The sequence below is a fragment of the Xyrauchen texanus genome, chromosome 46 (genome assembly GCF_025860055.1).
Source record: "Xyrauchen texanus isolate HMW12.3.18 chromosome 46, RBS_HiC_50CHRs, whole genome shotgun sequence".
Lineage (NCBI taxonomy): Eukaryota > Metazoa > Chordata > Actinopteri > Cypriniformes > Catostomidae > Xyrauchen > Xyrauchen texanus.
Genome location: NC_068321.1, coordinates 15115353 through 15141546, shown reverse-complemented (window position 1 = coordinate 15141546; position 26194 = coordinate 15115353). Strand labels below are relative to the sequence as shown.

Here is a 26194-nt window from a genome sequence, read left to right as displayed (position 1 = left end):
TCCTGTTTAAGGAATAGTTCAACCAAAAATGAAAAATGTCATAATTTACTCCCCTTCATGCTTTTCCAAACTTGAATGACTTTCTTCTCTGGAATACAAAATAAGATGTTTTGAAGAATCTCAGAGCTGCTCTTTGGCATACATTGAAGTCATTTTATGACCATGGACTGTCAAGATAAAAAAGAACAAACATAATGAAGCCATACAATACCTTTGTGTGAGGAACTGGCTTAAATTTGAGTAGTTATATTATTTTTTACATTTTAAACACTAACTCGTCCTAGAGCTTTCAAGCTTCACTCACCAAACTTTGCACAGACCTTAGAGACTGCTCTGACTTGGGTTGATATATAATTTGTAACTGATTGGACTTGCGGTTTCTGCACAGCAGGCAATCTAAACCCAGAAAAATCCCATTCACTCACCTTGATGGAATGTTCTGATGTCAAAAATTCAAATGTAAACAAGGCCTTTAATATGCTTTAAGCTGCGCTCTATCTCTATTTTTTCCTCTATCTCTCTTTCTCTCAATCTCTCTTTCTGTTTCTATCTATTACTGACTCACTCTTTTATAATCCATCTATATATCATGCTAGAAATGCTTAGCAAGTGGCTAAAACTTGCTAGCAACATGCTAGCAATACCTACATGCTAAAACATGCTAGCAATGCCTAGCTACATGTTAAACATGCTAGCAACATGCTAATAATGCCTTGTTACATGTTAAAACATGCTAGCATTGCCTAGCTTCGTGTTAAAATATGCTAACAATGCCTAGATACATATTAAAACATGCTTTCAACACCTAACTACATGCGAGCAACCCTTAGCTGCATGTTAAACATGCAATCAATGCCTAGCTTCATGTAAACCTGCTAGCAACTGCTAACAACATGCTGGAAAGACTAGCTACATGTTACAACATGCTATATTTCAATCTGTCTAACTGACTTAGCAACATGCTAAAAATGTTAGCAATAACTAGCTACATGCTAAAACATGCAAGCAACTGCTAACAACATGCTGGAAAGTCAAGCTACATGTTGTAAAATGCTATATTTCAATCTTCCAACCTTTCAAACTGTCTAACTGACTGAAGGACTTTTAAAACCTTCAAACTTTTCAAACTACTTCAATTTATAGGCCTGTCTTTTTCAAGCCAATCTCAAAGTTTGTCTACAAACTTACAGTCAGTAAAATCTTCCCTGCTGCTGTAGCTCTCAAACCCTGTTCACATTTGCGCATATTTCTAACTTGGCGCATTCAAAACATAACATTTTTGGGTGAACTATTCCTTTAACATAACTTCAATAGAACGTAATTTAGTCCCTAAGCTCTCAACTTGATTATCTTTCTGAATTCAGACAGTTAAGTTTGGTAGTATTTTATTATCTTAAATAAGCTTTGATTTAGTCTTATAGTAATCACACACCCTCTTCTCTCTAGCTCTGTCCGCCATGTTTGACTCCCATGCCCAGCCCTCCATAGATGTTGAAAGTCCGGAGATCCCAGTGACCACCCCAGTCCAGCTGACCCAACCACCAAACCGGCCTCTTTGGTGTGCGTATGCCTCACATTATCACCTATCTAAAAAAAAAATAGAGAAATCAGGCAATCGTCGAAGATATTCAGCACACCTGTCTGTCTTCCACCAAACAACACTACTCTGTTACTACATTGGAGTATCATGTCAATACTATGGCAAATGAATGTTGTAATCATTCAGTAACATGTATCAATATCATTTGGCATCATACTTTCTAATATCATCACTGTACTATGGGATCAGAAAGTAGATAACTTGTCCTTTTAAAGGCGACTTTAAACAGTCATTCCTTATTGGACAAGAAATGAGCCCTCAAATGGGGATCTAATTAGGACAAATTTTTTCGCACCCCAAAGTTGTTTTTTAGTTTTTAGCTCTGCCACTTAGAGTATTATACACCATTTCCCCTGAGAGTTTGGTGATTTATGTTCAGTCTGTGTGGCTGTTTTAGCAGCTGTTTTCACAAAAAAATCTAGGTTGTTTTAGTCATTTATTTGTCTGCCTCTTTGTAACCCATTTACTACAATATCGCTGTTTCTGAAAGCAGAGCCAGGAACATGCTGGAAGACAAAGGATCTCTTAGATTAATAGTGCATTTGTTCTAATTGTGGTTGCATAGCATTAGTTATTGTATTTGCCCATGGGGCTCCTTATGCAGGGCAATACAAAGAGGATATCAGTTCTAAAAATGCAGTCAATGGAATTATAGGACAGTTTAAGAAAGAAATGCCAACATGTTAATTCTATTTTGTTTTGTTTTGTTCAATTTCTTTGTAAATAGAGTTTCCAAGTAGAATTGGAAAATAAATTACATTTGCATTTTCTGAAAGAGAAAATATTGTAACCATGAAAAAACCTACAATTACAATATCTTTATTGATCTATATTAAGTATGTTTTAACTGTGTGTGTGCAGACAGCAGCGATCCTCTCAGCACGTTATCCAGTGCCGGTCCATCGTCGCCATTAGTAGCAGAGACCTCATCAAACTTCAGCTTTAACAGCGAGTAGACATCTTGGTTACACACATTGTTAATGATTTCTACAGCGGTGATGGAAGCATTTTGACACTGATCTCATGTCAGTTCTTCAGTCTGTGCTTAAAGGGAGTTCACCCAAAAATGTTAATTCTTTCATCATTTACTCACCCTCATGCCATCCCAGATGTGTATGACTTTCTTTCTTCTGCTGAACACAAATGAAGATTTATTTAAGAATATCTCAGATCTGTAGGCTCGCAGTGCAGGTGAATGGGTACCAAAATGTTGAAGGTCCAAAAAGCACAGTCAGCATAAATGTAATCTATGAGACTCCAGTGGTTAAATCTTTATCTTCAGAAGCGATATGATAAGTGTGGGTGATCAATATTTTAGTCATTTTTTTCCTAGAAATCTCCACTTTCACTTCCACACACTTTTGCTTTTGGCAATTCGCAGTCTTTGTGCATATTTCCACCTACTAGGCAGGGAGGAGAATGTGTATAGTAAAAAAGTACTTAAATATTGAGCTGTTTCTCGCCCACACCTATTATATCGCTTCTGAAGATAAAGATTTAACCACTGGAGTCATGAAGATTACTTTTATGCTACCTTTATGTGCTTTTTAGTGCTTAGAACGTTTGGTACCGATTAATTTGCATTGGATAGAAAATATAAAATGTCTAAACTTCAGTTGTGTTCAGCAGAAGAAAGAAAGTCATACATATTTGGGATGGTATGAGGGTGAGTAAATGAGAGAATTTTCATTTTTGGGTGAACCATCAGTTTAAAGGTTTGAGGTTAGGAATACTGTGGCAGAAGCTGTTCCTACTGTTGATCATCATTAATGAGTTATCTATTACACAGAGGTACCCACATGCAGACTGCTATCTACACTTCTGCCTGAACAATACCGAGCCCTTTTAGCTGAGGTATAGCTGATAGTTTGATCTGTCAGCAAATAGCGCTCTGAAACCAGTAATTAGCTCTTCCGCTGTACTTCTGCACTCTGATGGAGTCAGATAGTAATTATGTGGCAAAGACAAGGACATTGCAGCGTACAATAGTAATTGTCTCTGGATGTTTGGTTTCTTTACCCCACACAAATGCAATTACATTGCTGCACATAGTAATTCAACTATATGTAAATGCACAAAGAAGCATATAAATCAATAAGACAACAGGAGATATAAGTATCTAATGATTCTGATTCAGTTGAATTATAGTGCCAGTTGATACAGGAAAATGAAATTATACCACTATTCTGCAGTTTGTGTATTTTATGATTTTTTTATGTTTTTTAGACATTTGATTTTTGTTAATACAAAATTATTTCAAGATTTGAATGAAAAAATTGGTATTTTTATTATATGAAATGAAAAACAAAAAGGTATTGTTTGGAAATAATATCTGTAATAAATATGCCTTAGGCTTGTGTGTGTAAAATGAGTTGCAGTAGTCTCTTTAAAGACAAAGAATGTTTTCAGTTGTATGCAATCTGCTGTTTGCCCATGTTTACTCTGTAAATTTGAAATGAGCATATTTAATTTGAGACCATTCTAAATAAAAAACCTGATGTAAATATGTCTTCAGTTTTGTTTGTGATATTAAAGGGTAAGTCGTTCACCTCTAAAAATCAAAATGGTGTCAACTAACTATCTTCTGTGGAACATGAGGAGAAATTTTGAAGTTGACACTGTTCTTTTTTTCCATACAATGAAAGTGAATGTGACTGAGGCTGTCAGTCTCTAACATTCTGCCTAACATCTCCTTTTGTATTCCATGGAGGAGACAAAGTCTTATCAGTTGGAACACCAGTGCCTCATCTTAATGATACAAACCACTGTGACATATTGTGCATGATTTGTTGCTCTCTCTGATTTAATTGTAAGGTTTTGATATTCAAAATATGGTCTGAATCTGGGAGTCTGAAAGAGTGTGATGCAAAACAATAATGATGACACATGCTTCGCCCTCAGCTGTGCTGCTTGTTGCTATAGAGACGGCTTCTCATCCACGTATTGACTTCCACTGTAATAACATGCGTGTGTGTGTGTAAGAGAGAGAAACAACCAAGTTATCACAGACAAACTGGAAGCTTACGATATCATATTGTGTTCTGTGTTAACTCATTTTCATTAATGCTGGGAGAAATATGCCAAACGTCCACTGAATATATTCCCACAGGAACCTGATGTCTCCACTGCAGTCAGTGAAATAGAATACAATATCATGAATGATATTTATAATTATGTATAAGTCTGTGTTGCAGTATTGAGTAACATACTAAAAGTAGCAAAACTACTGACTTAACTAGATTTTTCAGTAGTGTGACAAAGCTATTTTCACAATTGTGCAGCAAGAGGGAGTGATCAAAAGTCCAAACATTTAGCCTAAAAAATAAAAATGGATAATTTACTCACCCTAATGCCACATCCAAGAAGTGTATGACTTTCTTTCATCAACAGAACACAAATTCATATTTTTAGAAGAATATTTCAGCTCTGTAGGTCCTTACAATGCAAGTGAATGGTGATCAGGCCTTTGGAGCTCCAAAAACCACATAAGGAAACATAAACAATCTATATTACGTCAAAAGCAGTAGAACCCCATTATAATCAATTATGCCGTCACACTGGAAACATCCATTGAGGTGTGTCCGCCATGCCGACAGTACACGGTTGTCCCGTTCCATTTTGCGCATTTTGCACACGCTGGCCCTACTACTGCCAGCAACACAAATAAACTGTTTAGAATATTCGTGTCTAAGCGTTCAGTGTAGACAGCCTCAAGCCGTTGTGGCACGTCACGTATAGCATCAATGGACATGCCCGGTTAAGACAAGGTGATAATCTCCACTTTCATTTTCAGATGTGAATGTGAAACTAAACGGGCAACCCATGTGACTTTCAGATGTGAAAGTGAAGATTTAGAGTAAAAAAATTACTCTAATTTTGATCTGTTTCTCACCCAGACCTATCATATCGCTTCTGAAGACATGGATTTAACCAGTCATATGGATTACTTTCATGTTTCCTATATCTGGTTTTTGGAGCTTCAAAGGTCTTGCATTCACTTGCATTGTATGGACCTACAGAGCTGAAATATTCTTCTAAAAATCTTTGTGTTCAGCAGAAGAAGAAAATTCATACACATCTGGAATGTGGTATGAGGGTGAGTAAACGATAATAAAAAATATACCTTTAAGTGAATCTGCTCTTTAGGACAGATCATGTTAATTCTTAATAAATTATTCCACTAGTCAGTGCACAGAAAATATAAAGTTGCTGCTCTTTTTCACCATGTTACTGACACTTAAAACAGGACATTTTCTAAATTTTTTGTATGTTGTTTAAATTTATGTTTGATTTAATGTTCTATCAACAGCTAACCCAAGACAACCTTTTCAGTATTACTGACATTTTAGGGCATAAATCAAACAAAGTGCACTACTGGAGATCTCCACCCTAAAATCTGCCTGCGATATAAAAATGGACATTGCCATGGCAACAGTTTTTGGTACAGCTGCCCTCACGGGTGGTGTGAGCTGGCAAATTAATAGTGTATTACTGGCTGTTGCACAGTGACTAACAACCACTTCAACTCCTGCCAAAAGCTATTGGAGACGATGTAGATAGTAATGTGTGCCTAATTGGCATGACTTATGGTCATCGTAAAGAGGAAGTTTATAGGAATTACATGATTAACTCTGTTTTCACTATTTTAAGCTGATGTAATTTCTGCGCCATTAGTGTCACCAAACGGACTTGCAAAAATGATCACCTTTTTCAAACATTCCAGAATTTTCACACCATCTGCCATTGGTTGTACCCACAGATAGCCCCGCCCCAAACTTACTCCAATGGTCAAGCCAGTGTTGCTATGTCAGGCTGGATGGAATTCTCAAACAAACAGGAATGTTTTGATAGCTCTACACAGTATTTACACTTTTAGGTTAATTAACCTATAACTGGTTTACTTACAGATGATTGCATATTAAGCTGAGATACGAGAAAGAGTTTTAACATCGAAAAAAATGACACATCTGCTTTATTTATATGGGTAAAGGCCAACTCGCCTAAGATGTCGTGCATTCAATGCAAGTTAAACACTCTCAACAGCATTTCCACAGAATATACAGTCAATTTGTAATATACACTCACTGAGCACTTGATTAGAAACACAGTCCTAATAAAGTTCCGGACGTGCTCTTCTGCTGTTGTAGTCCATTCACCACAATGTTCGAGGTGTTGTGCATTCTGAGATGCTATTCTGCTCACTACAATTGTACAGAGTGGTTATCTGAGTTACTGTAGCCTTTCTGTCAGCTCAAACCAGTCTGGTCATTCTCTGTTGACCTCTCTCATCAACAAGGTGTTTCCGTTGGCAGAACTGCTGCTCACTGGATGTGTTTTGTTTTGTTTTGTTTTTTGGCAGCGTTATGAGTAAACTCTAGAGACTGTTGTGTGAAAATTCCAGGAGATCAGCAGTTACAGAAATACTCAAACCAGCCTGCCTGGCACCACTGAGATCACATTTTTCCCCATTATTATGATTGATGTTAACATTAACTGAAGATCCTAACCCGTATCTACATGATTTTATGCACTGCTGCCACATGATTGGTTGATTAGATGTTCGCATAAATACGGTGTGCAGGTGTTCCTAGTAAAGTGCTCAGTTATTGTATTTGAGAGAGAGTCAGTATTTATTTTCACAAATATTTATTATTAATGCACTTGCAACCAGTGGGTGTAGTAGTGTCTGAAGAGGTGGGCATACTGTGAATTATGAAATTTATTGGTCAGCAAATATCCAGTCGCATCTGAAATGAATGTTCTGAATGGTGGATCAGCTTAGTCGGACTGTCTGTCTTGCCTGTACTAAAAATACAGAAAAAAATATATATTTATATACACTGGTGGCCAAAAGTTTGGAATAATGTACAGATTTTGCTCTTATGGAAGGAAATTGGTACTTTTATTCACCATAGTGGCATTCAACTGATCACAATGTATAGTCAGGATATTAATAACGTGAATAATTACTATTGCAATTTTTAAAAAAAATCAGAACATCTTTAACTCAGTGTTCTCATCAAAAAATGCTCCACGTGCAGCAATGACAGCTTTGCAGATCCTTGGCATTCTAGCTGTCAGTTTATCATTTCACCGCACACTTCCTGTAGCACTTGCCATAGATGTGGCGGTCTTGTCGGGCACTTCTCACACACCTTACAGTCTAGCTGATCCCACAAAAGCTCAATGGGGTTCAGATTCATAACACTCTTTTCCAATTGTCTGTTGTCCAATGTCTGTTTCTTTGCCCACTCTAACTTTTTCTTTTTGTTTTTCTGTTTCAAAAGTGTCTTTTTCTTTGCAATTCTTCCCATAAGGCCTGTTGAGCAGGTAGAATTCAATGAAGCTGTCAGCTGAGGACATGTGAGGCATCTGTTTCTCAAACTAGAGACTCTGATGAACTTATAGTCTTGTTTAGTTGTACATCTGGCCCTTCCACGTCTCTTTCTGTCCTTGTTAGAGTTAGTTGTCATTTGTCTTTGAAGAATGTAGTGTAAACCTTCTGAAAATCTTTAGTTTTTGGGCAATTTCAAGCATTATATAGCCTTCATTCCTCAAAACAATGATTGACTGATAAGTTTCTAGAGAAAGCTGTTTTTGCCATTTTGAACCTAATATTGACCTTAAGACATGCCAGTCTATTGCACACTGTGGCACAAAGACAATGTTAAGCTTAATTTAATGAACCAAATAGCTTTCAGCTGTGTTTTATATAATGGCAAGTTATTTTCTAGTAATTTATTATGATTACTCAAGGATAAGGTGTTGGAGTGATGGCTGCTGGAAATGGGGTCTGTCTAGATTTGTCCATTTTTTCAAATAGTGATGGTACATCAGTAATGTCCTGACTATACTTTGTGATCAGTTGAATTCCACATTGGTGAATTAAAGTACCAATTTCCTTCCAAAACAGCAAAATCTGTACAATATTCAAAACAAAAGTTCCAGTTCAAAAGACTACTCATTGTTCTGGCAGCCATACATATAATCACTTATTTTAGGGGGGCATATGCAAAATCCTAATAAAGATAGGTGGATATACGGCATATGCCTGCGTTTGCCCAAGACTACACTACTGCTTGCAGCCTATGGTCCAAGGCAAAGAGTGTTTAAACTTTAAATTATGAAATATGCAGCTTATATGTTTGTTAAAGCACTATGTTAATTATTCCGAACAAAATATGTGTTGTTTGAACTGTAAAGTAGTCTAGAACACCATTTCAGTGGTGAAACTACTACTCTTAGTGGATGGACATATTTTTATGCATTAAAATGTAATTGCTGTGGGAGAAGTTAAGCTCCATGTTAACCTCCATGTAAACAGGGTATCCTTGCGTGTGTCATGCAAAAGCAACCAGGTTTGCTGGCTTTACATGATCATGACAGAAATGGAAAGATTTGAGTGATTCTCTTAAACTATAGTCTCATATTGAAGGATGTTGAAATTATTTTGTATGATAATGAACAGCATGGCACAGATGCTGTCTCTTTAGTTCAACAGCCTGACAAATGAATATGCCAGTTCAACAGATTAAATGGATAAAAACAATCACACAGTTTTCCAAATTTTGATAAATGCTTTTTATTGATGATCACAAGGATGGTTCCCTTTACAGTAAATCAGCAGGAATCTATGTTTGAGTTGAGCTTTTAAAGACAGAATGTGGAATATAGCACTAAATAAGAAAATAACTAAGATTCATACAACGCCAAAAGCGAGGAAATATCACAGCATCTTCTCAACAACATCTTAGGGCAAACAGAAGCCAAGCCTGATAATATATGCATATTTCAGTACCATAAAGACAGTTAGCTTATTCAAATATATCTTCTTAAAATAGTTTTAAGAAGATAATTCTGATTATTAAATGATTACATTCAGGAGTATAACTAATAAGATTACATGCAAAGATGGATATATATATATATATATATATATATATATATATATATATATATATATATATATATGTGGCCAATTGAATCCATCACATGATAAATTGATGTACTTGGAGATTGAAAGTAAACTAATATCTGTTTGTAGAGGTAACTTATCTTTGCAGTCTTTTTTTTTTTTTACCTTTTGGAAAGTAGAATTACAATGACCATATAGAACGTTCTTTAAAGAAAGCGTTTCACATAAATGACTGCAAGGTATTTGAATATATTTACAGGTAACACCATTTGTTTTGACTTCTATTTTGGCATTTCAAGTCGTTTTAAAGAAGGAAACGTCATATTTGTAGTATATTCGGTTTCCACTGTTGTAGTTGTGAAACAGTCCTCTGCAAACCAAAGTTTTTGGAATCTTATTGTTGAGTTATGTATCATTACTACAGTCAGCAACCACTGATAAGTGTATGGTAAAATCGTTTTGACATGAGTCACTCTTTCGAAACCATTGTTCTTTCTGTGACCCATTATCTGAGATTGACTGTTTCATGTGCATATTTTGCTAGTTCTTTGTTTTGTTCAAGCAGCATCTAGCAAAGCAACTTTTACATTCGAAAATATTATTCTAAGTAAGTGCATTCTTCTTAAACACAATTTTTTTTTTTTGCGTTTAGAAATCACAGATAATCAACAAGGCCATATAGAACTTGTTACCAAGACCAGGTATTTAAAATAAAATGCTCATGTTTTCAAATATGAAAATATATCCACACCAAAGGACATACGGGACATCGGGTCAAAAGAAACTCATTTCGAACAACATGAGAGTGAGTAAATGATGACAGGTCCCTTAATCCCTTTGAGCTTGTTTTTGAAAGGGAGAGATGATAGCTCCAGTACCTTGATATGGTTAGGGTTACTTTGAAGAAAAAAGTATTGTGTATTTACCAGTGGGTCATTATTGTGTTGCTTTAAGTAGAAGAGGTCAAGATAGCACAGTACTACTGGTTAAGATACTGCTCACAATGAAAATAAGATGTAGAGCCACTCTCTTTCACTCTCTCTTAATCCAGTCGATTTCAGTATACTTAATATGTTAAAATTAAGCCTTTTGAAAAATGGCAGAACCAAATATTATTAACGAAAAAAATTCTAACTTCAGTTTGGGTGGAAATAATCTTGAAATTAGGGTTAGGTTAGCAGTTAGCAAAAAGAAGTAATTTAAATAAAAATAATCTAAAAATATTGTAGCATCCCTATTGTAGTACTTAGTGAGTATTTGTACTCAAAAACTGACCTTCGCACAATTTACTATAGATTAAAGTATTTAATCTGTCATTCACAAATATTATATTTCAGACTCTAGGTTTGATTAAAATGTTTATATTTGTTTTTTTCAAATAAATTATCACATTAATTAATTATTTACATGCTACCAACCAAACTCGCTTCTTCATTTTAGAAAAGTGCAATGGCACTTGGTGCAATACAACCTGCTGGTTATATATATATATGTGTCAATTGAAACTGTATTATCGTAAACCTAAAGAAATAAGGCTAATAATTACTAATTTTTGATTATCCAAAATAAATTATTTCACTATTCTAAACTGCATTGTTGAGAGTTGTATGTATATGTACAGTATATACTGTATATTTAATTAGTAATATTGTTTGAAATGTTTTCTTGTTTTACCTGTTGTCAGTCAACATTCACTGTCTCGGTTCACTCAAAAGGCACATGAGGGTAACCCTCACTATTTGCTCTCGCAGCAACCACTGAAACATATTTTGTCTGTTCTGTTATATTGATTAGTGCCTCCACTACAAGAACGCCTCAAATGCTACATTGGTAATCAGTGCAATTTCCATCACCAAAAACGAATTTCTTTTCAAACAAGATATATCTAAAGTGCTTGTGTGTCTGGGGAATCTCAGTTTGGAAACAAATCTGGTCAAATATGTATAACAATACATAAAAAAATAAGAAGAAGAAACGATTCAGCACACATCAAAACTAAATCCCCGCAAAACATTTAAAACAGGTTATTTAAGATTTGTTAGCATCGTTGGTCTTAAAGTGTATGGCCAAATTTACATTTTACAACAACAAAATTCTTAAGCAACCGAACATTGTGTAATTGGTCATGAATGGCAATTTCCATCTGACTCTAACAGCAGTCTACTCAATTAATGTGCAGATGGTAGACAAGCTGTTATTGTTATTAGTATGTTTAGAGAGAGGTGGACACATACAGTCTTAAAATCCCCACAGCAGAGCACTTGATTAATGTACCTACAACGTTTAGTCTAAGCGTCATGCTTTAGTAAATTGATTACAATACCAACTACTGAAAAACACTCATTATAAAACTCTCTCTATTTTTTTAGTCATTTGATAATTTTAGAGCCAAGTCATGCCAAAATCCATGTCAAAGCAAGTTAGTAGTTTGTAAAGATGCCATCTACTTAGCCACACACAGTACTTAAATATATATACTGTATATGCAAATACATGACTGCAAACACATCAAGTTTAAATTATTGGATTGCTTTTAAGGATAGATACTGCTTAATCTCATCACTTTAAGGATACAAATCTTTGATTATGGTTGCAGATTTTGTTCATTACCATTTGAAATCATTGAGATTTGGCACAAATCCTTTTTGGATTAGCAAATTAGTGTATCAGAAAGAAAGTTCCATTTACGTTTTTTGAGTCTTTATCTTCAGAAGTGGTTTTCTTTTAACCGTACATTGAGAGAATGTTCTCACAGACAATCAGATTTAACAAGGGCATTTTTGTGCTTGGAATTACAAATATGGGCATTGAAGGACAAAATGTTGTTTTCTTTAAATTATGCTAAAGAATATGAACAAGCTCAATTAACAATGCCGCTCCACGGATAAACTTCAGCCTATGTTGAAAATTAGATATTTTTTTCTTCATTGCAGCAAGCTAGTGAAGATTCAGTTTTCTGCCAAAGCCTTGCAGATGCAACCAAAAAAGCACAATAGTTTGGATCAGGACCAAAGCTTACAATATAGTCCTTTGACAGCACTAGGATTTTGTTGCCTTTGAAGATTAGAATACAAACTATAAATAGCAGCTAATGGAAGGCTGTGGGTGAAGTAACTCATCTAAACCCAAAAGATTAGAAATGAATGAGAAACAAATGACAAGCTATAAACATCAAACTAATTCAGAATTCTATTTTGCAGGCTGGGAAAGACTCATCTTGCATGACTACTGTGCTGCTGCTGGCCAAGACCATTATATTCAGATCCTGTTGTTTTTCGTGGGTCTGTTGATACCAGTCCCGAGTTACCTCCGTGTCATGTGTAGGGATTAAAGTAACCTAAATGAGGAAAGAATTGTCAGATTCATTATAAAATACTGTCTTTTGTTCTCGAAGACCTCTGGGTATACTCAATTTGATGGATTACTACAACAGGCATACAAACTGTCCCATGTAATTTTGTTTTAGTGTATAGGCAAACAATACCTGGAGATTAGTGCCCCACTGTGCTTTGCCTTCTAGCAGTGCATCTAGAACTGCACGGCTGGGTTCACCACTGCCTGGGTCATTTCCGCTGGCGACATAGTATGTTGCACGCACCCGCTTAAAAAACTCTTGATCAACATTTTTAGCACTGCAGTGGTTGGGAATATAAGCTAAGTCAACATAGATGGGTGGTCCAGGTGGTGTCCCAGCACTGGACTTTTGGTTGGAGCCTAAAAGTATAAAACACTGGTTATTTGCATGTGTGGTTTAATGCAGGACCTATACTGTCTAGTTGTGAAATGTTTGCACCTGTATTACTCTTGACACCATTGACCAATCCTTTTCCTGGGTTGAAGATGTCTCCCCTGGATCCCTGCGTCTCAGACATTTTGGACAAACGAAATGTCTTCTCTGAATCTTTCCTTTTAAGAGAAGGGGCATGAGATGAGTAGTCTTTGGAAGTCTGCTTAACAGGGGTGGTCGACCGCCTGCTTCTCACATCTCCTTTACGTGCTGGTGATGCAGACTTTCCTAGTGTCTTCCTCAAGCCTCTATTCGTCTTGAGGTCTTTCTTCACTGGTCGTTCTGTGTGGGTCTGACCATTAAGAAGAGCCTCTGGGTCAACCATGCACACATCAGGGTGTGGTGTGTGTGGAAGATGGTCTTTCATTGGCATAGGTGGGGGATCTTGACTCCTTGGGGAGGATGAGTGATGGCTCCCTCCACTGCCACAAGAAGCAGCAATTTTATCCACTGGCAGATGCTCTGTATCTTCATCCGAGTCCAGGTTTCCTTCAGCTGTAATTGATGGGCATTCCTCGGTCCCTGGAGGAACGTCTGAGTCAGACTGAGATGGAAGTGACTCGCTCAAAGATGTGGGGGGAGTTTCTTCCCCTGCAAGCAGAATACCATGTCCCGATTCGGTACAGCTCGGGAGGCCATGCGATCCCTCCTTGCTATCCTCATGGTGACTGTGGGAATGATGATGCTGCTGTTTGTGAGATCTCCTCTTGACAGAGTGCTGGTCCTGCTCATCGCCATCATCCTCCCTAGAATGATCGCTTCTGACATCTTCCTCTCCCTCCTCGCTGGATAATTCATGTGGGCTTGGGTTTATGAACGATGGAGAGATATCTCCTTTGCGATGTTTGAAGAGTGAAGGAGAATGAGAGGATGTGGCCTCCATGACAAGGTCAGATGGTCGGGTTAATGTCTCATCTGTCTTCCTGGAGACCTCAGTGTAAGTGGCCTCCATCTCTGATGGCTGAGATAAGGGTGGAGTGTGTTGACATTCTTTTGAATCATACTTCATCACTTCAACATCTTCATCCTCCTTTTCCTCATCCATGATTTCATAAACATCATCCCCATAGCCAGGTGGAGCACTTAGACATACAGCATCCAGCTGCATTGCAGACGCAAAGGTACTTTGCTGGCTAGACTCAGTTGTGTCTGATTTCTTGATATCTTTTTCAATCTTATCTTTTATATGTTCTTTCTCTTCCATGTTGTCTTTCGATTCTCCCTTTTCTCCAATCTGTTCCATCAGTTCTTCCTCTTTCTTTTCTTTTGGTTCTTCCAAGCACACTTTAGCCTTTTCTTCACTATCCATCTTTTGCTCTGATTTTTCTTTCTTGGCATCATCTAGCATCTCTCCCACCTTATCTAATCTCACATCAACTTTCTCTTCAGGTTTCATTTGTTCTTTTTCCTTTGTTTCCTGTTTTACTTCTTCTCTGTCTTTTTTCTCATCAATAATCTCCTTCTTTGGAAACTTTTTTCCTTCATAATCTATTTTGCTTGCTTTTTCTTCTTTCACTTCCACTGTCTCCTGGGCTTTCTCAGCTTTGTCTTTTATTTCCTCTGACTTCTCTGCCCCCTCTTGCTTTATGCTTTCTACACTAGTGGTGTGGATTGTTCCACATGCTGTAGCTGGCACCTTTTGAGAACTTGTCATTTCTGTTGGTCTATCTGTGCTTTGCAGATCAAATGAATGCAATGTTGAGGTTTTTACATCAATATGTTGCTCTGCTAATGATGCTGTGCTCGATTTTTGATCAGGAGCAGAAGATCTATCACACTCAATTCTGCATGGTAAAGTCCCTTCCTCAAAATTACTTTTATCTTCAGGCCCATCATCAGATGATTTTTCCTGAGATTGTTCATCTGAAGAGGCAGCCTTCTGCAAAGGCTCAATACTAAATGTAAGAGATGTAGCAGATGCTACCTCTGTAAGGTGAGCAAGATCAGAAGCTACTGATTCTGACACTTTCGAGCAATGTGATTCTGTTACAGGTACGTTTTTAGGATCAGAGAGGTGGTCCCTGTCAGATTTAATGCTTGACATGTCCTCCTCAGACTTTTCCTCTGCTGATGATTTTTGATCTTGAAGAAAGGATTTGGATTCCTCCAAGGGACTGAGGGGAGAAAACCTGGCAAGACTGGATATTGATTCAGCTGTTGTTGTAGCAGATGTCATTCTATCCAAGACTTCCATGTATTCATCTTTGGAATGTACCCCAGAACTTATATATGGTAAATCCAAAATTGGGGATTCTTCCTCTTTCAGTGACGAGTACCCGTGTGATATACTATCTCCATCTAACCCTAGTTGGGCAGTGGGAATAGTTACTGGGGGCTCTAGCCCTTCTCCCATGTGTTGACCAGTTAAATATGATGCAGACATTGAAGAAGAGTAACTGAAGGATGAGGACGAAGAGTAAGTTGCATCACACAAGATTGCCTGAGCACTGGCTAGGCATTCTGCCCCTTCAAGCTTTTTATCTGAAGTTCCCTGTGCATCATATTTGTCATCACTGGGCTTATTTAGGTCAGGTTGGGCTGAACTGGTATCTTGTTTCTTTGACTGTTCACCATCCTTGCTGTACACATCATGCTGATCTCCATGTACTGATGAAGACTCTGTTGTGGGTCCCTCAGCCTTTGCAGTTGCTTCAGCAGCTAATGAACCTGTGTTCTCTTCTTTTGTTAGGGTCGAATCCAATTCACAAACCTTTGAGTCTTCTTGTTTCATATCAGGTGGTTTAGATGTAATACTAATATCAAATGCTGCTTTGGACTCTTTTTCAGACATCTCTCTAGCACCCTTTTCAATATCCACATCACTTGCATCTTCCTCTTCTTCTTCTTCTTCCTCATCCTCATAATCATCCTCTTCTTCTGCAAATATTTTCTGGCTTCTGACCATGCATTCATTGATCTCCCCACTCACAATCAATGACTTGTTAGTTAAAGAATCTGTTCTGCTAGTGCACTCAAGTGCAAGAACATTTCCATTGACGTTCATCGATTGAGATGCGACATTAGGACCTATTTCCTCAGGTGATGTCCTGGCAGGAAGTATGTCCTTCTCAGGCGGTGAGTAACGACCAGAACTGAATGGGTCCTCTTTGCTTTCAGCTGAATCTAATTTAAATGTATCTTTGTTATCTTCACATTTTGGTATTTGACTCTTTGTTCTGTTCTCACCATAGGCAGATGTTGATGATGTGGTTAGACTTTGAAGACTTGACTGAGTCTGTGATGGTGTGAAAAACCCTTGCTGAGAAGGAGCCTCAGTCTCATGGGCCTCAACATTTAGAGAAGTTTTAGTCTTGTCCAAGTCTGAGTGAGATGTTGCTAAGGTCTCATCTATTGTAGGCCCTTTCTCTGGCTTATCAGGTTGTGAAAGACTGGAAGCAGATGTACAAGGTTCTTTATCTAACAATTTAGCATTACTTGTGTCCTCTTCTCCATGACAAGGAGAAAGTATGTCCCCTCTGTGAGTCTCTTTCTCTTTTTCTTTCTCTTCCCTCTCTAATTTCTCTGATTTGTCTGGCAAATTGCTAGAGGCAAATGAGCTCAACCCAGCTGCAGGAGTGGTCCTACTGTCGTATGTTTCTACATATGTAAAACTACTGTCCGCATAAAGAGCATCTTGTCTCTCTTGTCTACCTAATTCTTCCTCTTGATATCGCTCCTTATTATCTTGCTCTGAATAGGCATTTTCTCTGCTTTTAATACTTGTCTTAGTCTCATCAAATGAAGTTTGATAATCAACCTTGCTGAATGACACTGGCTCATTATCACTATGTTCCTCTAAAGGGCAGGCAGCTCCAAGCAAAGGGGACTGACTTTCTTTTCTATTGTCATCTAAATCTATATCCAGATTAGGATAGTGTTCCTCTTCCTCTCTTTCTTTCTCTTTGTCTTTTGAAATGGGCTTTTCATATGGCTCATATTTAGAAGCTTCATAGCGCTTATTTTCCACTTCATAAGTTACCTGGTCATCCTTTTCAGATTTCATTCTCTCACTGTTCTCAGCCCTTTGCTCAACTCTCTCAGGCTTTTGAAAATCTGAATGCAATTCCAAACCTGGAGAGGCAACCTCTCGTTCTCCTTCCCTTTCTCTCTCAGCCTCTTTCTCAGGTTTTGCAGCCTCCTTTGAAGGAGGCAATGTTTTAATTTGGGTATCCTCAACACTTGCCTGACTGTCAGAGCTGGACAGTGTGATGCTTGCTGCTTTGCCTTCAGTTAGAGTGAGCTGACTTGAAATCTCTGTGACAGATTTACTACTTGTATCTACAGTTGCCAGTGTTAATGATATGGTATCCACCGTACACTCTTTCTCAGGCTCAGATGGCATTCCACTTAAATCTCTAGTCAACTCTTTCTCTTCTGAATAGGCCACAATCTCCTCTTTTTTCATACAAATATTCAAAGTTACAGGTTGTCCAGAGCTGCTTGCCTTTGCTTCCTCTGACTTCCAAGGTTCTACTGATAATGGTCTTGAGCCTGCACCTCCCATACAAACAGCATCTCCTTCATCTTCCTCTGTGCTTTCATCTTCATCTGAAAATTTGGTTGGAAAAGAAGTGCCATATTCTGCTTCAATGCTGCCCTTAGTTTTTTCCACAGTCACGAAGGCTTCTTTTGCAATCTCTTCAATGAATTTTTCTTTATAATCCAAATTTACTTTGAATCCAATGTCTGTTTTCTCTACTGTTGATGCTAATGTATCCATTTCATCTGATGATGTGTGTTGCTTGTTTTCTTCTTGGGGTTCTTCTTTCAGATCCACTTTTTCTTTATAGCTCAGGTCTAAGGTCTCAAAGCCTAATGTTTGCTCTGAAGATTCTAACAGCGATTTCCTTTTAGCTCCCTGGTCTCCATGGGCCTCAACACCATCTGACACCAATTTAGCTGTATTTTCTTTAATTAATTCCTCCTTACACTCTGTGCTAACATATAAATCAACATCTTTGTCTTGTTCAATGGGAAGAATTTGTTCTGATAAGGCCAAATCTCTTTTCAATACTTCGTCAACTGAATCATGTTCTGATTTAGTATTTTCAGATTTTTCCACAGTGTTATCTGATTTGTATGTAATTTGTTCTGTCTTCACTTCTTCCATGGCCATCGCCTTAAGTTCTTGCTTTGTGTCAGAAGCCACATCTGTTGAGGTACTTGGTTTAGGTGTTTTAGTTAGAATCTCTTCAGTGTGTTTTTGTTCAAACTGTTGATCCTGCTTAGCAGCAGAGTCTGTTTTCTCAGATATTGATTGAGAGATCTGAAGTTGACTGTACTCAACACACTCATCTTTTGATTCATGTGCAATTGCAGATATGTCTTTAAGCATAAATGGTTGTTCAGATTTGATATGGATGTCTTTGCTTTTTTCATCCTTTTTAGTTTGTAAATCATCTTTTTGTGATGTTATTTCAAGGGGTTGGGTCTCCACTTTTGATTCATAATCAGATTTAGAGACCACTTCTGTTTTTTCATAAATCTGATGTTCTGTGGATTCTTCATCAGGTTTGCTGGATGGTTTGATGCTATCTGTTGCAACTTTTTCCTCCTGTACCACTTTGTCTTGCCAGTCTTTATCCACATTAGCAGATGAACTTAATTTCTCTGATGCACACAACAACATTTGTCCTTGGCTCAAGTCTGCTTGTTTATCTTTAGATCCATGGTCTAAGTTTGGTGAGAAATCTGTTTTATCTGATAGCGATATTTGTGTTTTCAATTTGTTTTCATCTTCATCTGTATCTATGTCTTGGGTAGGGTGCTGCATTGCAAATGTGTCCTCGGAAACTATAGACTCTGAAATTTGAGGCTTGTCTGATACAATATATTGAAATTCACTATATGCTTTTTCTAAAAGTGGTTTGGTTTCTTCCACAAGCTTCTTGCTCAATTCATCATCATGTTTACTAGTAATTTCTGTCTTACTTGGGGTTACTTGAACTATCTTCTCTTTAGATTCATGATCATCTTTAGCAGCTAAATCCTTTATCTCTGTAATGGATTGTCTGTCCTCTACATGCATATCTAATGATTGCTCTTGTGTTTGAGATATTATTTCCTCTGTTTTGTTATCCCTAGATTCTCCATGTTCTTTGGCAGCTGAAATCATTTTCTCAGATGTCAGTGTAGTCTCAATTATACTTTCTGTTTTTTCTTCATCTTTTAAGGTGACATCTGTTTTTTCACTTAACTGTCGCACTTGAGATTTGAGGCCATCTGCATCTTCCTTAAACTGGACAATTCCACAGAAAGATGAATACATTTTCTCTGAAGTAACCTGTTCATTCTGAATTTCAACTGACTCTGATTTCTGCTCCAGTTTAGTTACCATATTTGTCTTGACTATGTCTTGTTGTGTCCCCTTACATTCTTCAATCGGTTCATGGCATGTTGATTTTTCTGTTTTGGTCTCTGAGCTTGTGTTTAAGGATTGATGAGATGAATCAGTCAGATCTTTCTCCTTTGATTCCTCCAATTTTTCAGCTTTATTTGATTGAATTTCCTTTACCTGTTTCTCCAGTTTCTCTATCTCTGACCTTTCCAGAACTGACAGAGAAATTTTATCTTGGGGCTCTTCCTCTTTTTTATTTTTCATGTCAAAATCCTCTTTAGCAGGCAATGTTGCTTTTTCTGGTTCTGATATAGAATGTTCTGACTTTGTAACCTCTGTATGCTTTTCTTTAAGTTCTAAAGGTGTAGCAGCTGTTTCATCTGTATGTGGCAAAGAAATCTGCAATTGTTCTTTCTCCTTCTGATTTTCCTCAACATCCTCTTTATCATCATCTAAATTTTCTTTATCTTTGTCTCTTTTCTCTTGGTTTTCTGTGAATGATTTTACATCATGGGCTTCATCAATCTTATTTTTATCAGAGAAAATGCTTTCTTCCTTTTCATCTTTGCCCTTGTTTTCAACACTTGGATGAGGCCTTCCCTCTGTGCCACTTATTTCTTTTGATGGCAAAATTGATAGACTTCCTTTTTCAGCTGAGAAGGCCTCAACATGTCCAGTGGTGGGTAAGTTTGCTACTTGGGTTGTCTTCTTTTCTTCCTCTGCTTGAGATATTTCCTTCTCATCTAAGATGTCAAGTTTTTGTTTTTCACTGTCTTCGTCAAATATACTTTTGTCTGGTTCATGGTTACCTTCTTTAAGAAGCACTTTATACTTCCCTTCCACAGGTGACATTCTGAGGGGAGATTGAGAGGCGCTATGTGGTCCAGAATGTGTGGTAAAAGCCATTTTTATAGTGCTGTCATCAGGGCTAATGCACCTGTCTTCCGCTTCTGGAAAAACATCAGATTCAGAATCTGGAGGATTAGAAACAGTGTGTGATGAGGAAGCGAGTATTTTTTGTTCATCAAAAGATGAACCCTCCCTAGGAGGTGATACCAATCCCTTCTCCATCTCAGGAGGCAAGGATTTTTTGTCAGGTGGAACTAAAGGCACCAGACTTTTTGGTTTGTCCATTTCCATCTTTTTTTCAAGTTTTTCATGTGAGGCATATCCCTCTTGTAACTTTTCAAGTGAAATGTCAATATTTGGTGTTTGATCTTCATACTCATCCTCCTCTTCATCATCATAATGTGTAGCCATCTCAATTCCCTCTGTTCTGCCTTCTAAAGGAAGTGGAGGACATTCTTCAAAAGGAGAAGATTTGAAGCACTTGTCCTCTTCTATGGAGGATGTTGGTGAGATGGTTCCAGCTGAATGGTGGTATTCCTTTCCTTGGGTGCCTTCAGTCTGGGTAACAGGTCGTACAATGTTTACAGTGTCCAAAACAAGGGAGCTCTTTCCAGTATCCTCAGTCTGAGGTGCTGTGACTGATGCCACCGACTGATCCTCTGCAACAGAAGTGGGTAAAGAGGACAGCTTGTCATACTCCGTTATAGATGTTGCTGAAGAAACATGTTCCTCTTCAGCTAATGGAGCTGCAAGTATGCTGGTGTAGATAGAAATAGCTGGCTCCTGTGCATCTATCAATGCTTTTCCTGTTCCATTTTCCACCACAACTGCTTGCATTTGTCTCATTCCATGGATGGTATCAAAGGAGCCTGGTTGGTCTGGAACTGAGATATTATAGCTATCAATCTCATATTGAAGGTGTGTTATCCTGTCCTCCACTTCTTCATGGATCTCCTCATCTGAGATAGTCTGCTCAGTCTCTGAGTAACCTGGGATTGTTTCATCCTGGATGCATGATAGGTTCTCTGCTGCAGCAGCTCCTTGGGCTGTAGAGGTAATGCCAGCTGTGACACCTCCAACATTTGACAAGTATGCAACCTCTTCTTCTTTGGCCTCGACATCCTTGACTTTCTCAGCAGAGAAATCTTTTATTTCTTCATCTGCAATGGCATCTAAATCCTCGGCTTCCTCTAGCTCAGCTTTCTTAATCACATCTTCTTCTTCAAACTGGTCATCTTCAGCTTCATACTTTTTTTCCTCCTCTTTCTGTTTCTCCATTTCCTCAACTTCATGCTTTCTGTCTACTCCTTCCAAGTCATTGGTGTCTTTCGCAGCACCTTCATCCTCTTCATCTCCTATTCCCATGTCTTCCTCCTCATCCTCTGTCCTCTTGTTAACACTCTGTATCTCAACCTCCTCCTCATCTTCATCTTCAATAGCAGCACCCTCATCCTCAAATTTCTCTAATTCAGATTCTTGGGGCTCGTCCTGTTGTTCTTTGACTTCGGCTGATGGAACTGCTTCTTTAATGTCTGCTGATGGTACTACCTCTTTCTCTATAAGGCTCTGCTCCACAATATGTATTGCAGTTCGGGTAACATGATTTTGTTCTCTATCCTCTGCTGCCACATTTGAACTTTGACTGTCTATTTCAGCTGGTAATTCTGAGATGGTAAGGGCACTTTGAGGGGCCTCAGAGAGATCTGTCAATTCAGTGGGTCTCAAATCATCAAATTTATTTGTTAGATCTTCGGGAGTAGAAGTAGCAGTTATGGCTACTCCTGTCCCATTCTTCTGTGTCTCTGTCTTAGCAGCTGATTCAGCCACAATCTCTGCACTCTCCACCTTGTCAGTAGTAGGTTTGCTCTTCGTTGTTTTTGGTTTCCCTTGGGTTTTGGCTTTGTGGAGTGTCTTTCTGACCTCAGGTGTGAAAGGTTTCAGGTCAGGTTTAGTTATTTTTCTCAGTTCAGTTTTTGAAGTTTCCTTTGCTTTAACCTTTTTTTCAACTTTTTTCACACCATCGTCTTTTTTAATCTCAAGTTTTTCTTTCTTAATTTCCCTCTTTTCTTTATCTTTCTTTTCATCCATTTTGGACACCCTTTCCTTTGGGAGGTTTTTCAGTGATTTCTCCTTCAATAACTTTTTATTTTCTGTCACCTCTGCTTTCAGTTTTAGTGGTTTGGTGTGTTTCTTTTCTTCCTTTTTCTCAATCTTGTTCTCCTTGACAGAGTCACTCTTAGTTTCAGTGACGGATACATCCTCTTGTTCATCATTTTCTTTCTTAGGTTTAGCTGGTGCGTGAGTCTTAGGAGATGATTTAAGACTTTCTTTGCTGTCTGTTCTTTGCTTTAACTTTGTTTGCTTCAATGGTGTGACCCCAGAAGATATATCTTTTTGTGTGGCTACTGGATACCTCAAGAAGTCAAGATGCTTCAACTTTTCAAGTCCTTCAAGGATTTTGTTCTGTGGTGCATTGCCAGGAAACAAAACCCTGACGATTTTCTCTGTGGGGATGGCAGGGAGCCATACCACAAGCGCAGTGATAGATGTCAAATAAGGTACAGATATTTCTCCTTCTTTTCCATTGTGAAGCACTATCCCTGTTTTGGCCTTGCTGTTACCTGCCCACTTCTGCATAAGAAACAGCATTTCCTTACTGTCCTTCACAGGGTTCAGAACAAACATGTCTAACCTCCCCACACCCATTTTGTGAAAAAGAGTGATTGGCTCTATGGTGTTAGTAACCACTCTAAAAAGAGGCTCAGGTTTAATTCCTAGCTTGTTGAGGAATTGCAACGTAAGAGAGGCTTCTTCAATACTTCGCTTGACTTTCAAATTCGACTCTGAGGTTCGCAGCTTCTCGGGTACATTAAAGAATATGACTCCAAGCTCTGGTGAGATCAAGTTCTTCATCCAGTCACTGTATGTAGTTGAGCCTTGAGACTGCTCCTCTTCCTGCTCCACGACCTTCCTCTGAAGGAGTCCATTGATCCCAGGAAGATTATCAGCACCAATATGGGTGAGAAGGATAGAATCAATACGATCTAAATGTCTGACAAGTTTCCAAAAGCATGACCTCCTGTCAGAGCCACCGTCAATCAGAATGTTAAAACCATTGACAGCGAAAAGAGCAGAATCCCCCCTTCCACCAGGAAAGATGTAGCAGCAAGGCTTAGAGAGCTTTAGGAATCCTCCTGAGGTCGGAGGCTCGAGAAGGTCAAATGGGGACGGTACATCGACTGTCTCAGATATGTATTCTGTGAACTCAGTGACCCCCTCCATCTTAGGGAGTATGGGTTCAGGATTCAGCCTGTAATTCAGCAGCTCCCTAATACGTTGCTGTTGCTGTAGAGAGCTCCAGCCTGCCTCACCACGGCAGGACACAGTCAGTAAGGGCCGCTGTCCAGGGTCGGATTTAACCTGCAGATTTCTGACCTAAAATGGAAATGAATACAAGTCCAAAATTTGTAAATATGTACTGTTACGGCCTTTTTAGTTCAATAGTAAATAAGATTCATAGAATAATTAAATTTTTTATGTGCTATAAAGAAGCTAGTAAACAAAATGTTTGTTAAAATATAGGAGTGGTGGTGGCGTAGTGGCTAAAGCACAGGGCTGTTAATCAGAAGGTCTCTGGTTCGAACCCCACAGCCACCACCATTTTGTCCTTGAGCAAGACACTTAACTCCAGGTTGCTCCGGGGGGGATTGTCCCTGTAATAATTGCACTGTAAGTCGCTTTGGATAAAAGCGTCTGCCAAATGCATAAATGTAAATGTAAATGTAAATGTTAAAATCATCTAAACTTACTGCAGGATCAGCAAAAACACATGAGAAGTGTCGATGACTAAAGACTCCAGTTTGGAGAACCAGGTCACCTTGGTCAGAGCTCTGCCCACTCAGGACCAGAAGCTTGTGGACAGCTGGGTCAGATACAAGACAATGGATCTAGGACATGTAAAGAGACATAGAGGGCATTTCAAACACATTACCCTATTAGAGTCAGTGAGTTCTTCACAAGGATGTGCTTCAACAAGGTTAATCAGTCTAACATCAAAGCTATTAATCAATCTTTGTTATACAAATGGCAATAGTACCTTGTCCAAAAGTCATATTTTAAATAACTTACCTCAGAGCTAACAGTATCTTGTGATGGATTTACTAATACAACTGTCTCAAGAACATCACTTTTGTGGTGCAGAGTCCTTTGTCCTGGAAGAAACACACAGGGATTTTATTGTTCATATTGTTCATATTTGTATGTTTATAATAAAATTTACAAGTAGCCTATCTATAATATTGTTACCAAATTCTTTAATCCTATCCACAGTTTGAAAATCGAATCTAAAAGAGGTGCAGCATGGATAATTACACTAATGAAGAAATAAAACACATCAGAATAAAAAAAATGCAAAAAAGGTGTGAGAGCAACCTGTCAATACCCAAGCAGTTTGAAATGGATAAGTGACTCTCCGCAACTCAAGCCAGCATAAAAGGAGAAAGTTGATATGGAAACATTATGAACTGTAGTTATCATCCAAATTATATGGTATTTCCTGTAACTTAACAGGTAGATTGTGGTGATACCAATCTTAAGATCATGGATTTATTTCTCACGGAACACACATACTGAAAAAAGTCACTTTGGATGGAAGCATCTGCCAGAAATAAAATAAATGAACTTAACATGGGAAACCCCATTTGGGAAATATAGGTAAAATATCTAAATGAGGGGATGAATTTTATGACTCACTGAAATGCCCAACACAGCAAAGCACGTCCCTTAATAACACGGCATTGGTTTGTTCATTTAAAAGCCAAGGACAGCAGCTATATGATTGATTAATGTTAATCAAAATTAAAAATCCTGCAGAAGGAGTAATATTGAGTGGCATAGCGATCACTGACATCAATCTTCATTCAGTTGGATAAGGACAAGGGACTAGTGCAAGGCCTATAGTATTGAATATCTGCAGAAATCGCGTGGAAATTGTTGGTGGTCATGTCATCATGGCTCGAATCATATGAGAGGTATTTCAAGCATAGCCAAGTGGCTTACAAGCAGCTTAGGTCCTCTGAATCCTTTTGGGCATTGTCGACTTGAATTTGTGAGGTGTATGAGTTTAAACGAGCAAATTGGGCAATCTACCTCAAACTGACCTATCAGGAGGCGTTACAACTTGCACAATCTACAGTTGAAGTCAGAAGTTTACATACACCTTATCCAAACACATTTAATCTCAGCTTTTCACATTTCTTGACATTTAATCATAGAAAACATTCCCTGTCTTAGGTCAGTTAGGATCACTACTTTATTTTGACAGAACTGGTGTTACTGTATAAGGTTTGTAGGCCTCCTTGCTCGTACATGCTTTTTCAGTTCTGTCGACAAATTTTCTATTGGATTGAGGTCAGCGCATTGTGATGGCCACTCCAATACCTTGACTTTGCGGTCCTTAAGCTATTTGCTACAACTTTGGAGGTATGTTTGGAGTCATTGTCCATTTGAAAGACCCATTTGCGATTGAGCTTTAACTTCCTGGCTGATGTCTTGAGATGTTGCTGCAATATATCCACTTAATTTTCCTTCCTCATGATGCCATTTTGTGAAGTGCACCAGTCCCTCCTGCAGCAAAGCACCCCCACAACATGATGCTGCCACCCTCATGCTTCATGGTTGGGATGGTGTTCTTTGGCTTGCAAGCCT

The 26194-nt window shown here is 38.2% G+C and overlaps 2 protein-coding genes across 7 annotated transcripts in view; one reads left to right on the top strand and one right to left on the bottom strand.

Moving 5' to 3' along the window:
• Positions 1 to 4093, top strand: part of LOC127638135 (inositol hexakisphosphate and diphosphoinositol-pentakisphosphate kinase 2-like) — a 37155-nt gene extending 33062 nt beyond the window's left edge. For all 6 annotated transcript variants that reach the window (XM_052119506.1, XM_052119501.1, XM_052119505.1 and 3 more), the window contains 2 exons: positions 1447 to 1560; positions 2462 to 4093. In XM_052119506.1, coding sequence (XP_051975466.1) covers positions 1447 to 1560; positions 2462 to 2556 — 209 coding nt within the window. In that variant the 3' untranslated portion in view covers positions 2557 to 4093. The remainder of the gene's footprint in view (positions 1 to 1446; positions 1561 to 2461) is intronic.
• Positions 4094 to 9157: 5064 nt separating this feature from the next.
• Positions 9158 to 24699, bottom strand: map1ab (microtubule-associated protein 1Ab). The gene is made up of 5 exons (XM_052119384.1): positions 24617 to 24699; positions 24298 to 24435; positions 13309 to 23923; positions 13000 to 13229; positions 9158 to 12852 (listed from the first exon to the last, which is right to left on the bottom strand). The coding sequence occupies exons 3-5, from the start codon at positions 23768 to 23770 to the stop codon at positions 12697 to 12699; spliced, it is 10848 nt and encodes a 3615-aa protein (XP_051975344.1). The 5' UTR covers positions 23771 to 23923; positions 24298 to 24435; positions 24617 to 24699; the 3' UTR covers positions 9158 to 12696.
• Between the last annotated feature and the right edge of the window lie 1495 nt (positions 24700 to 26194).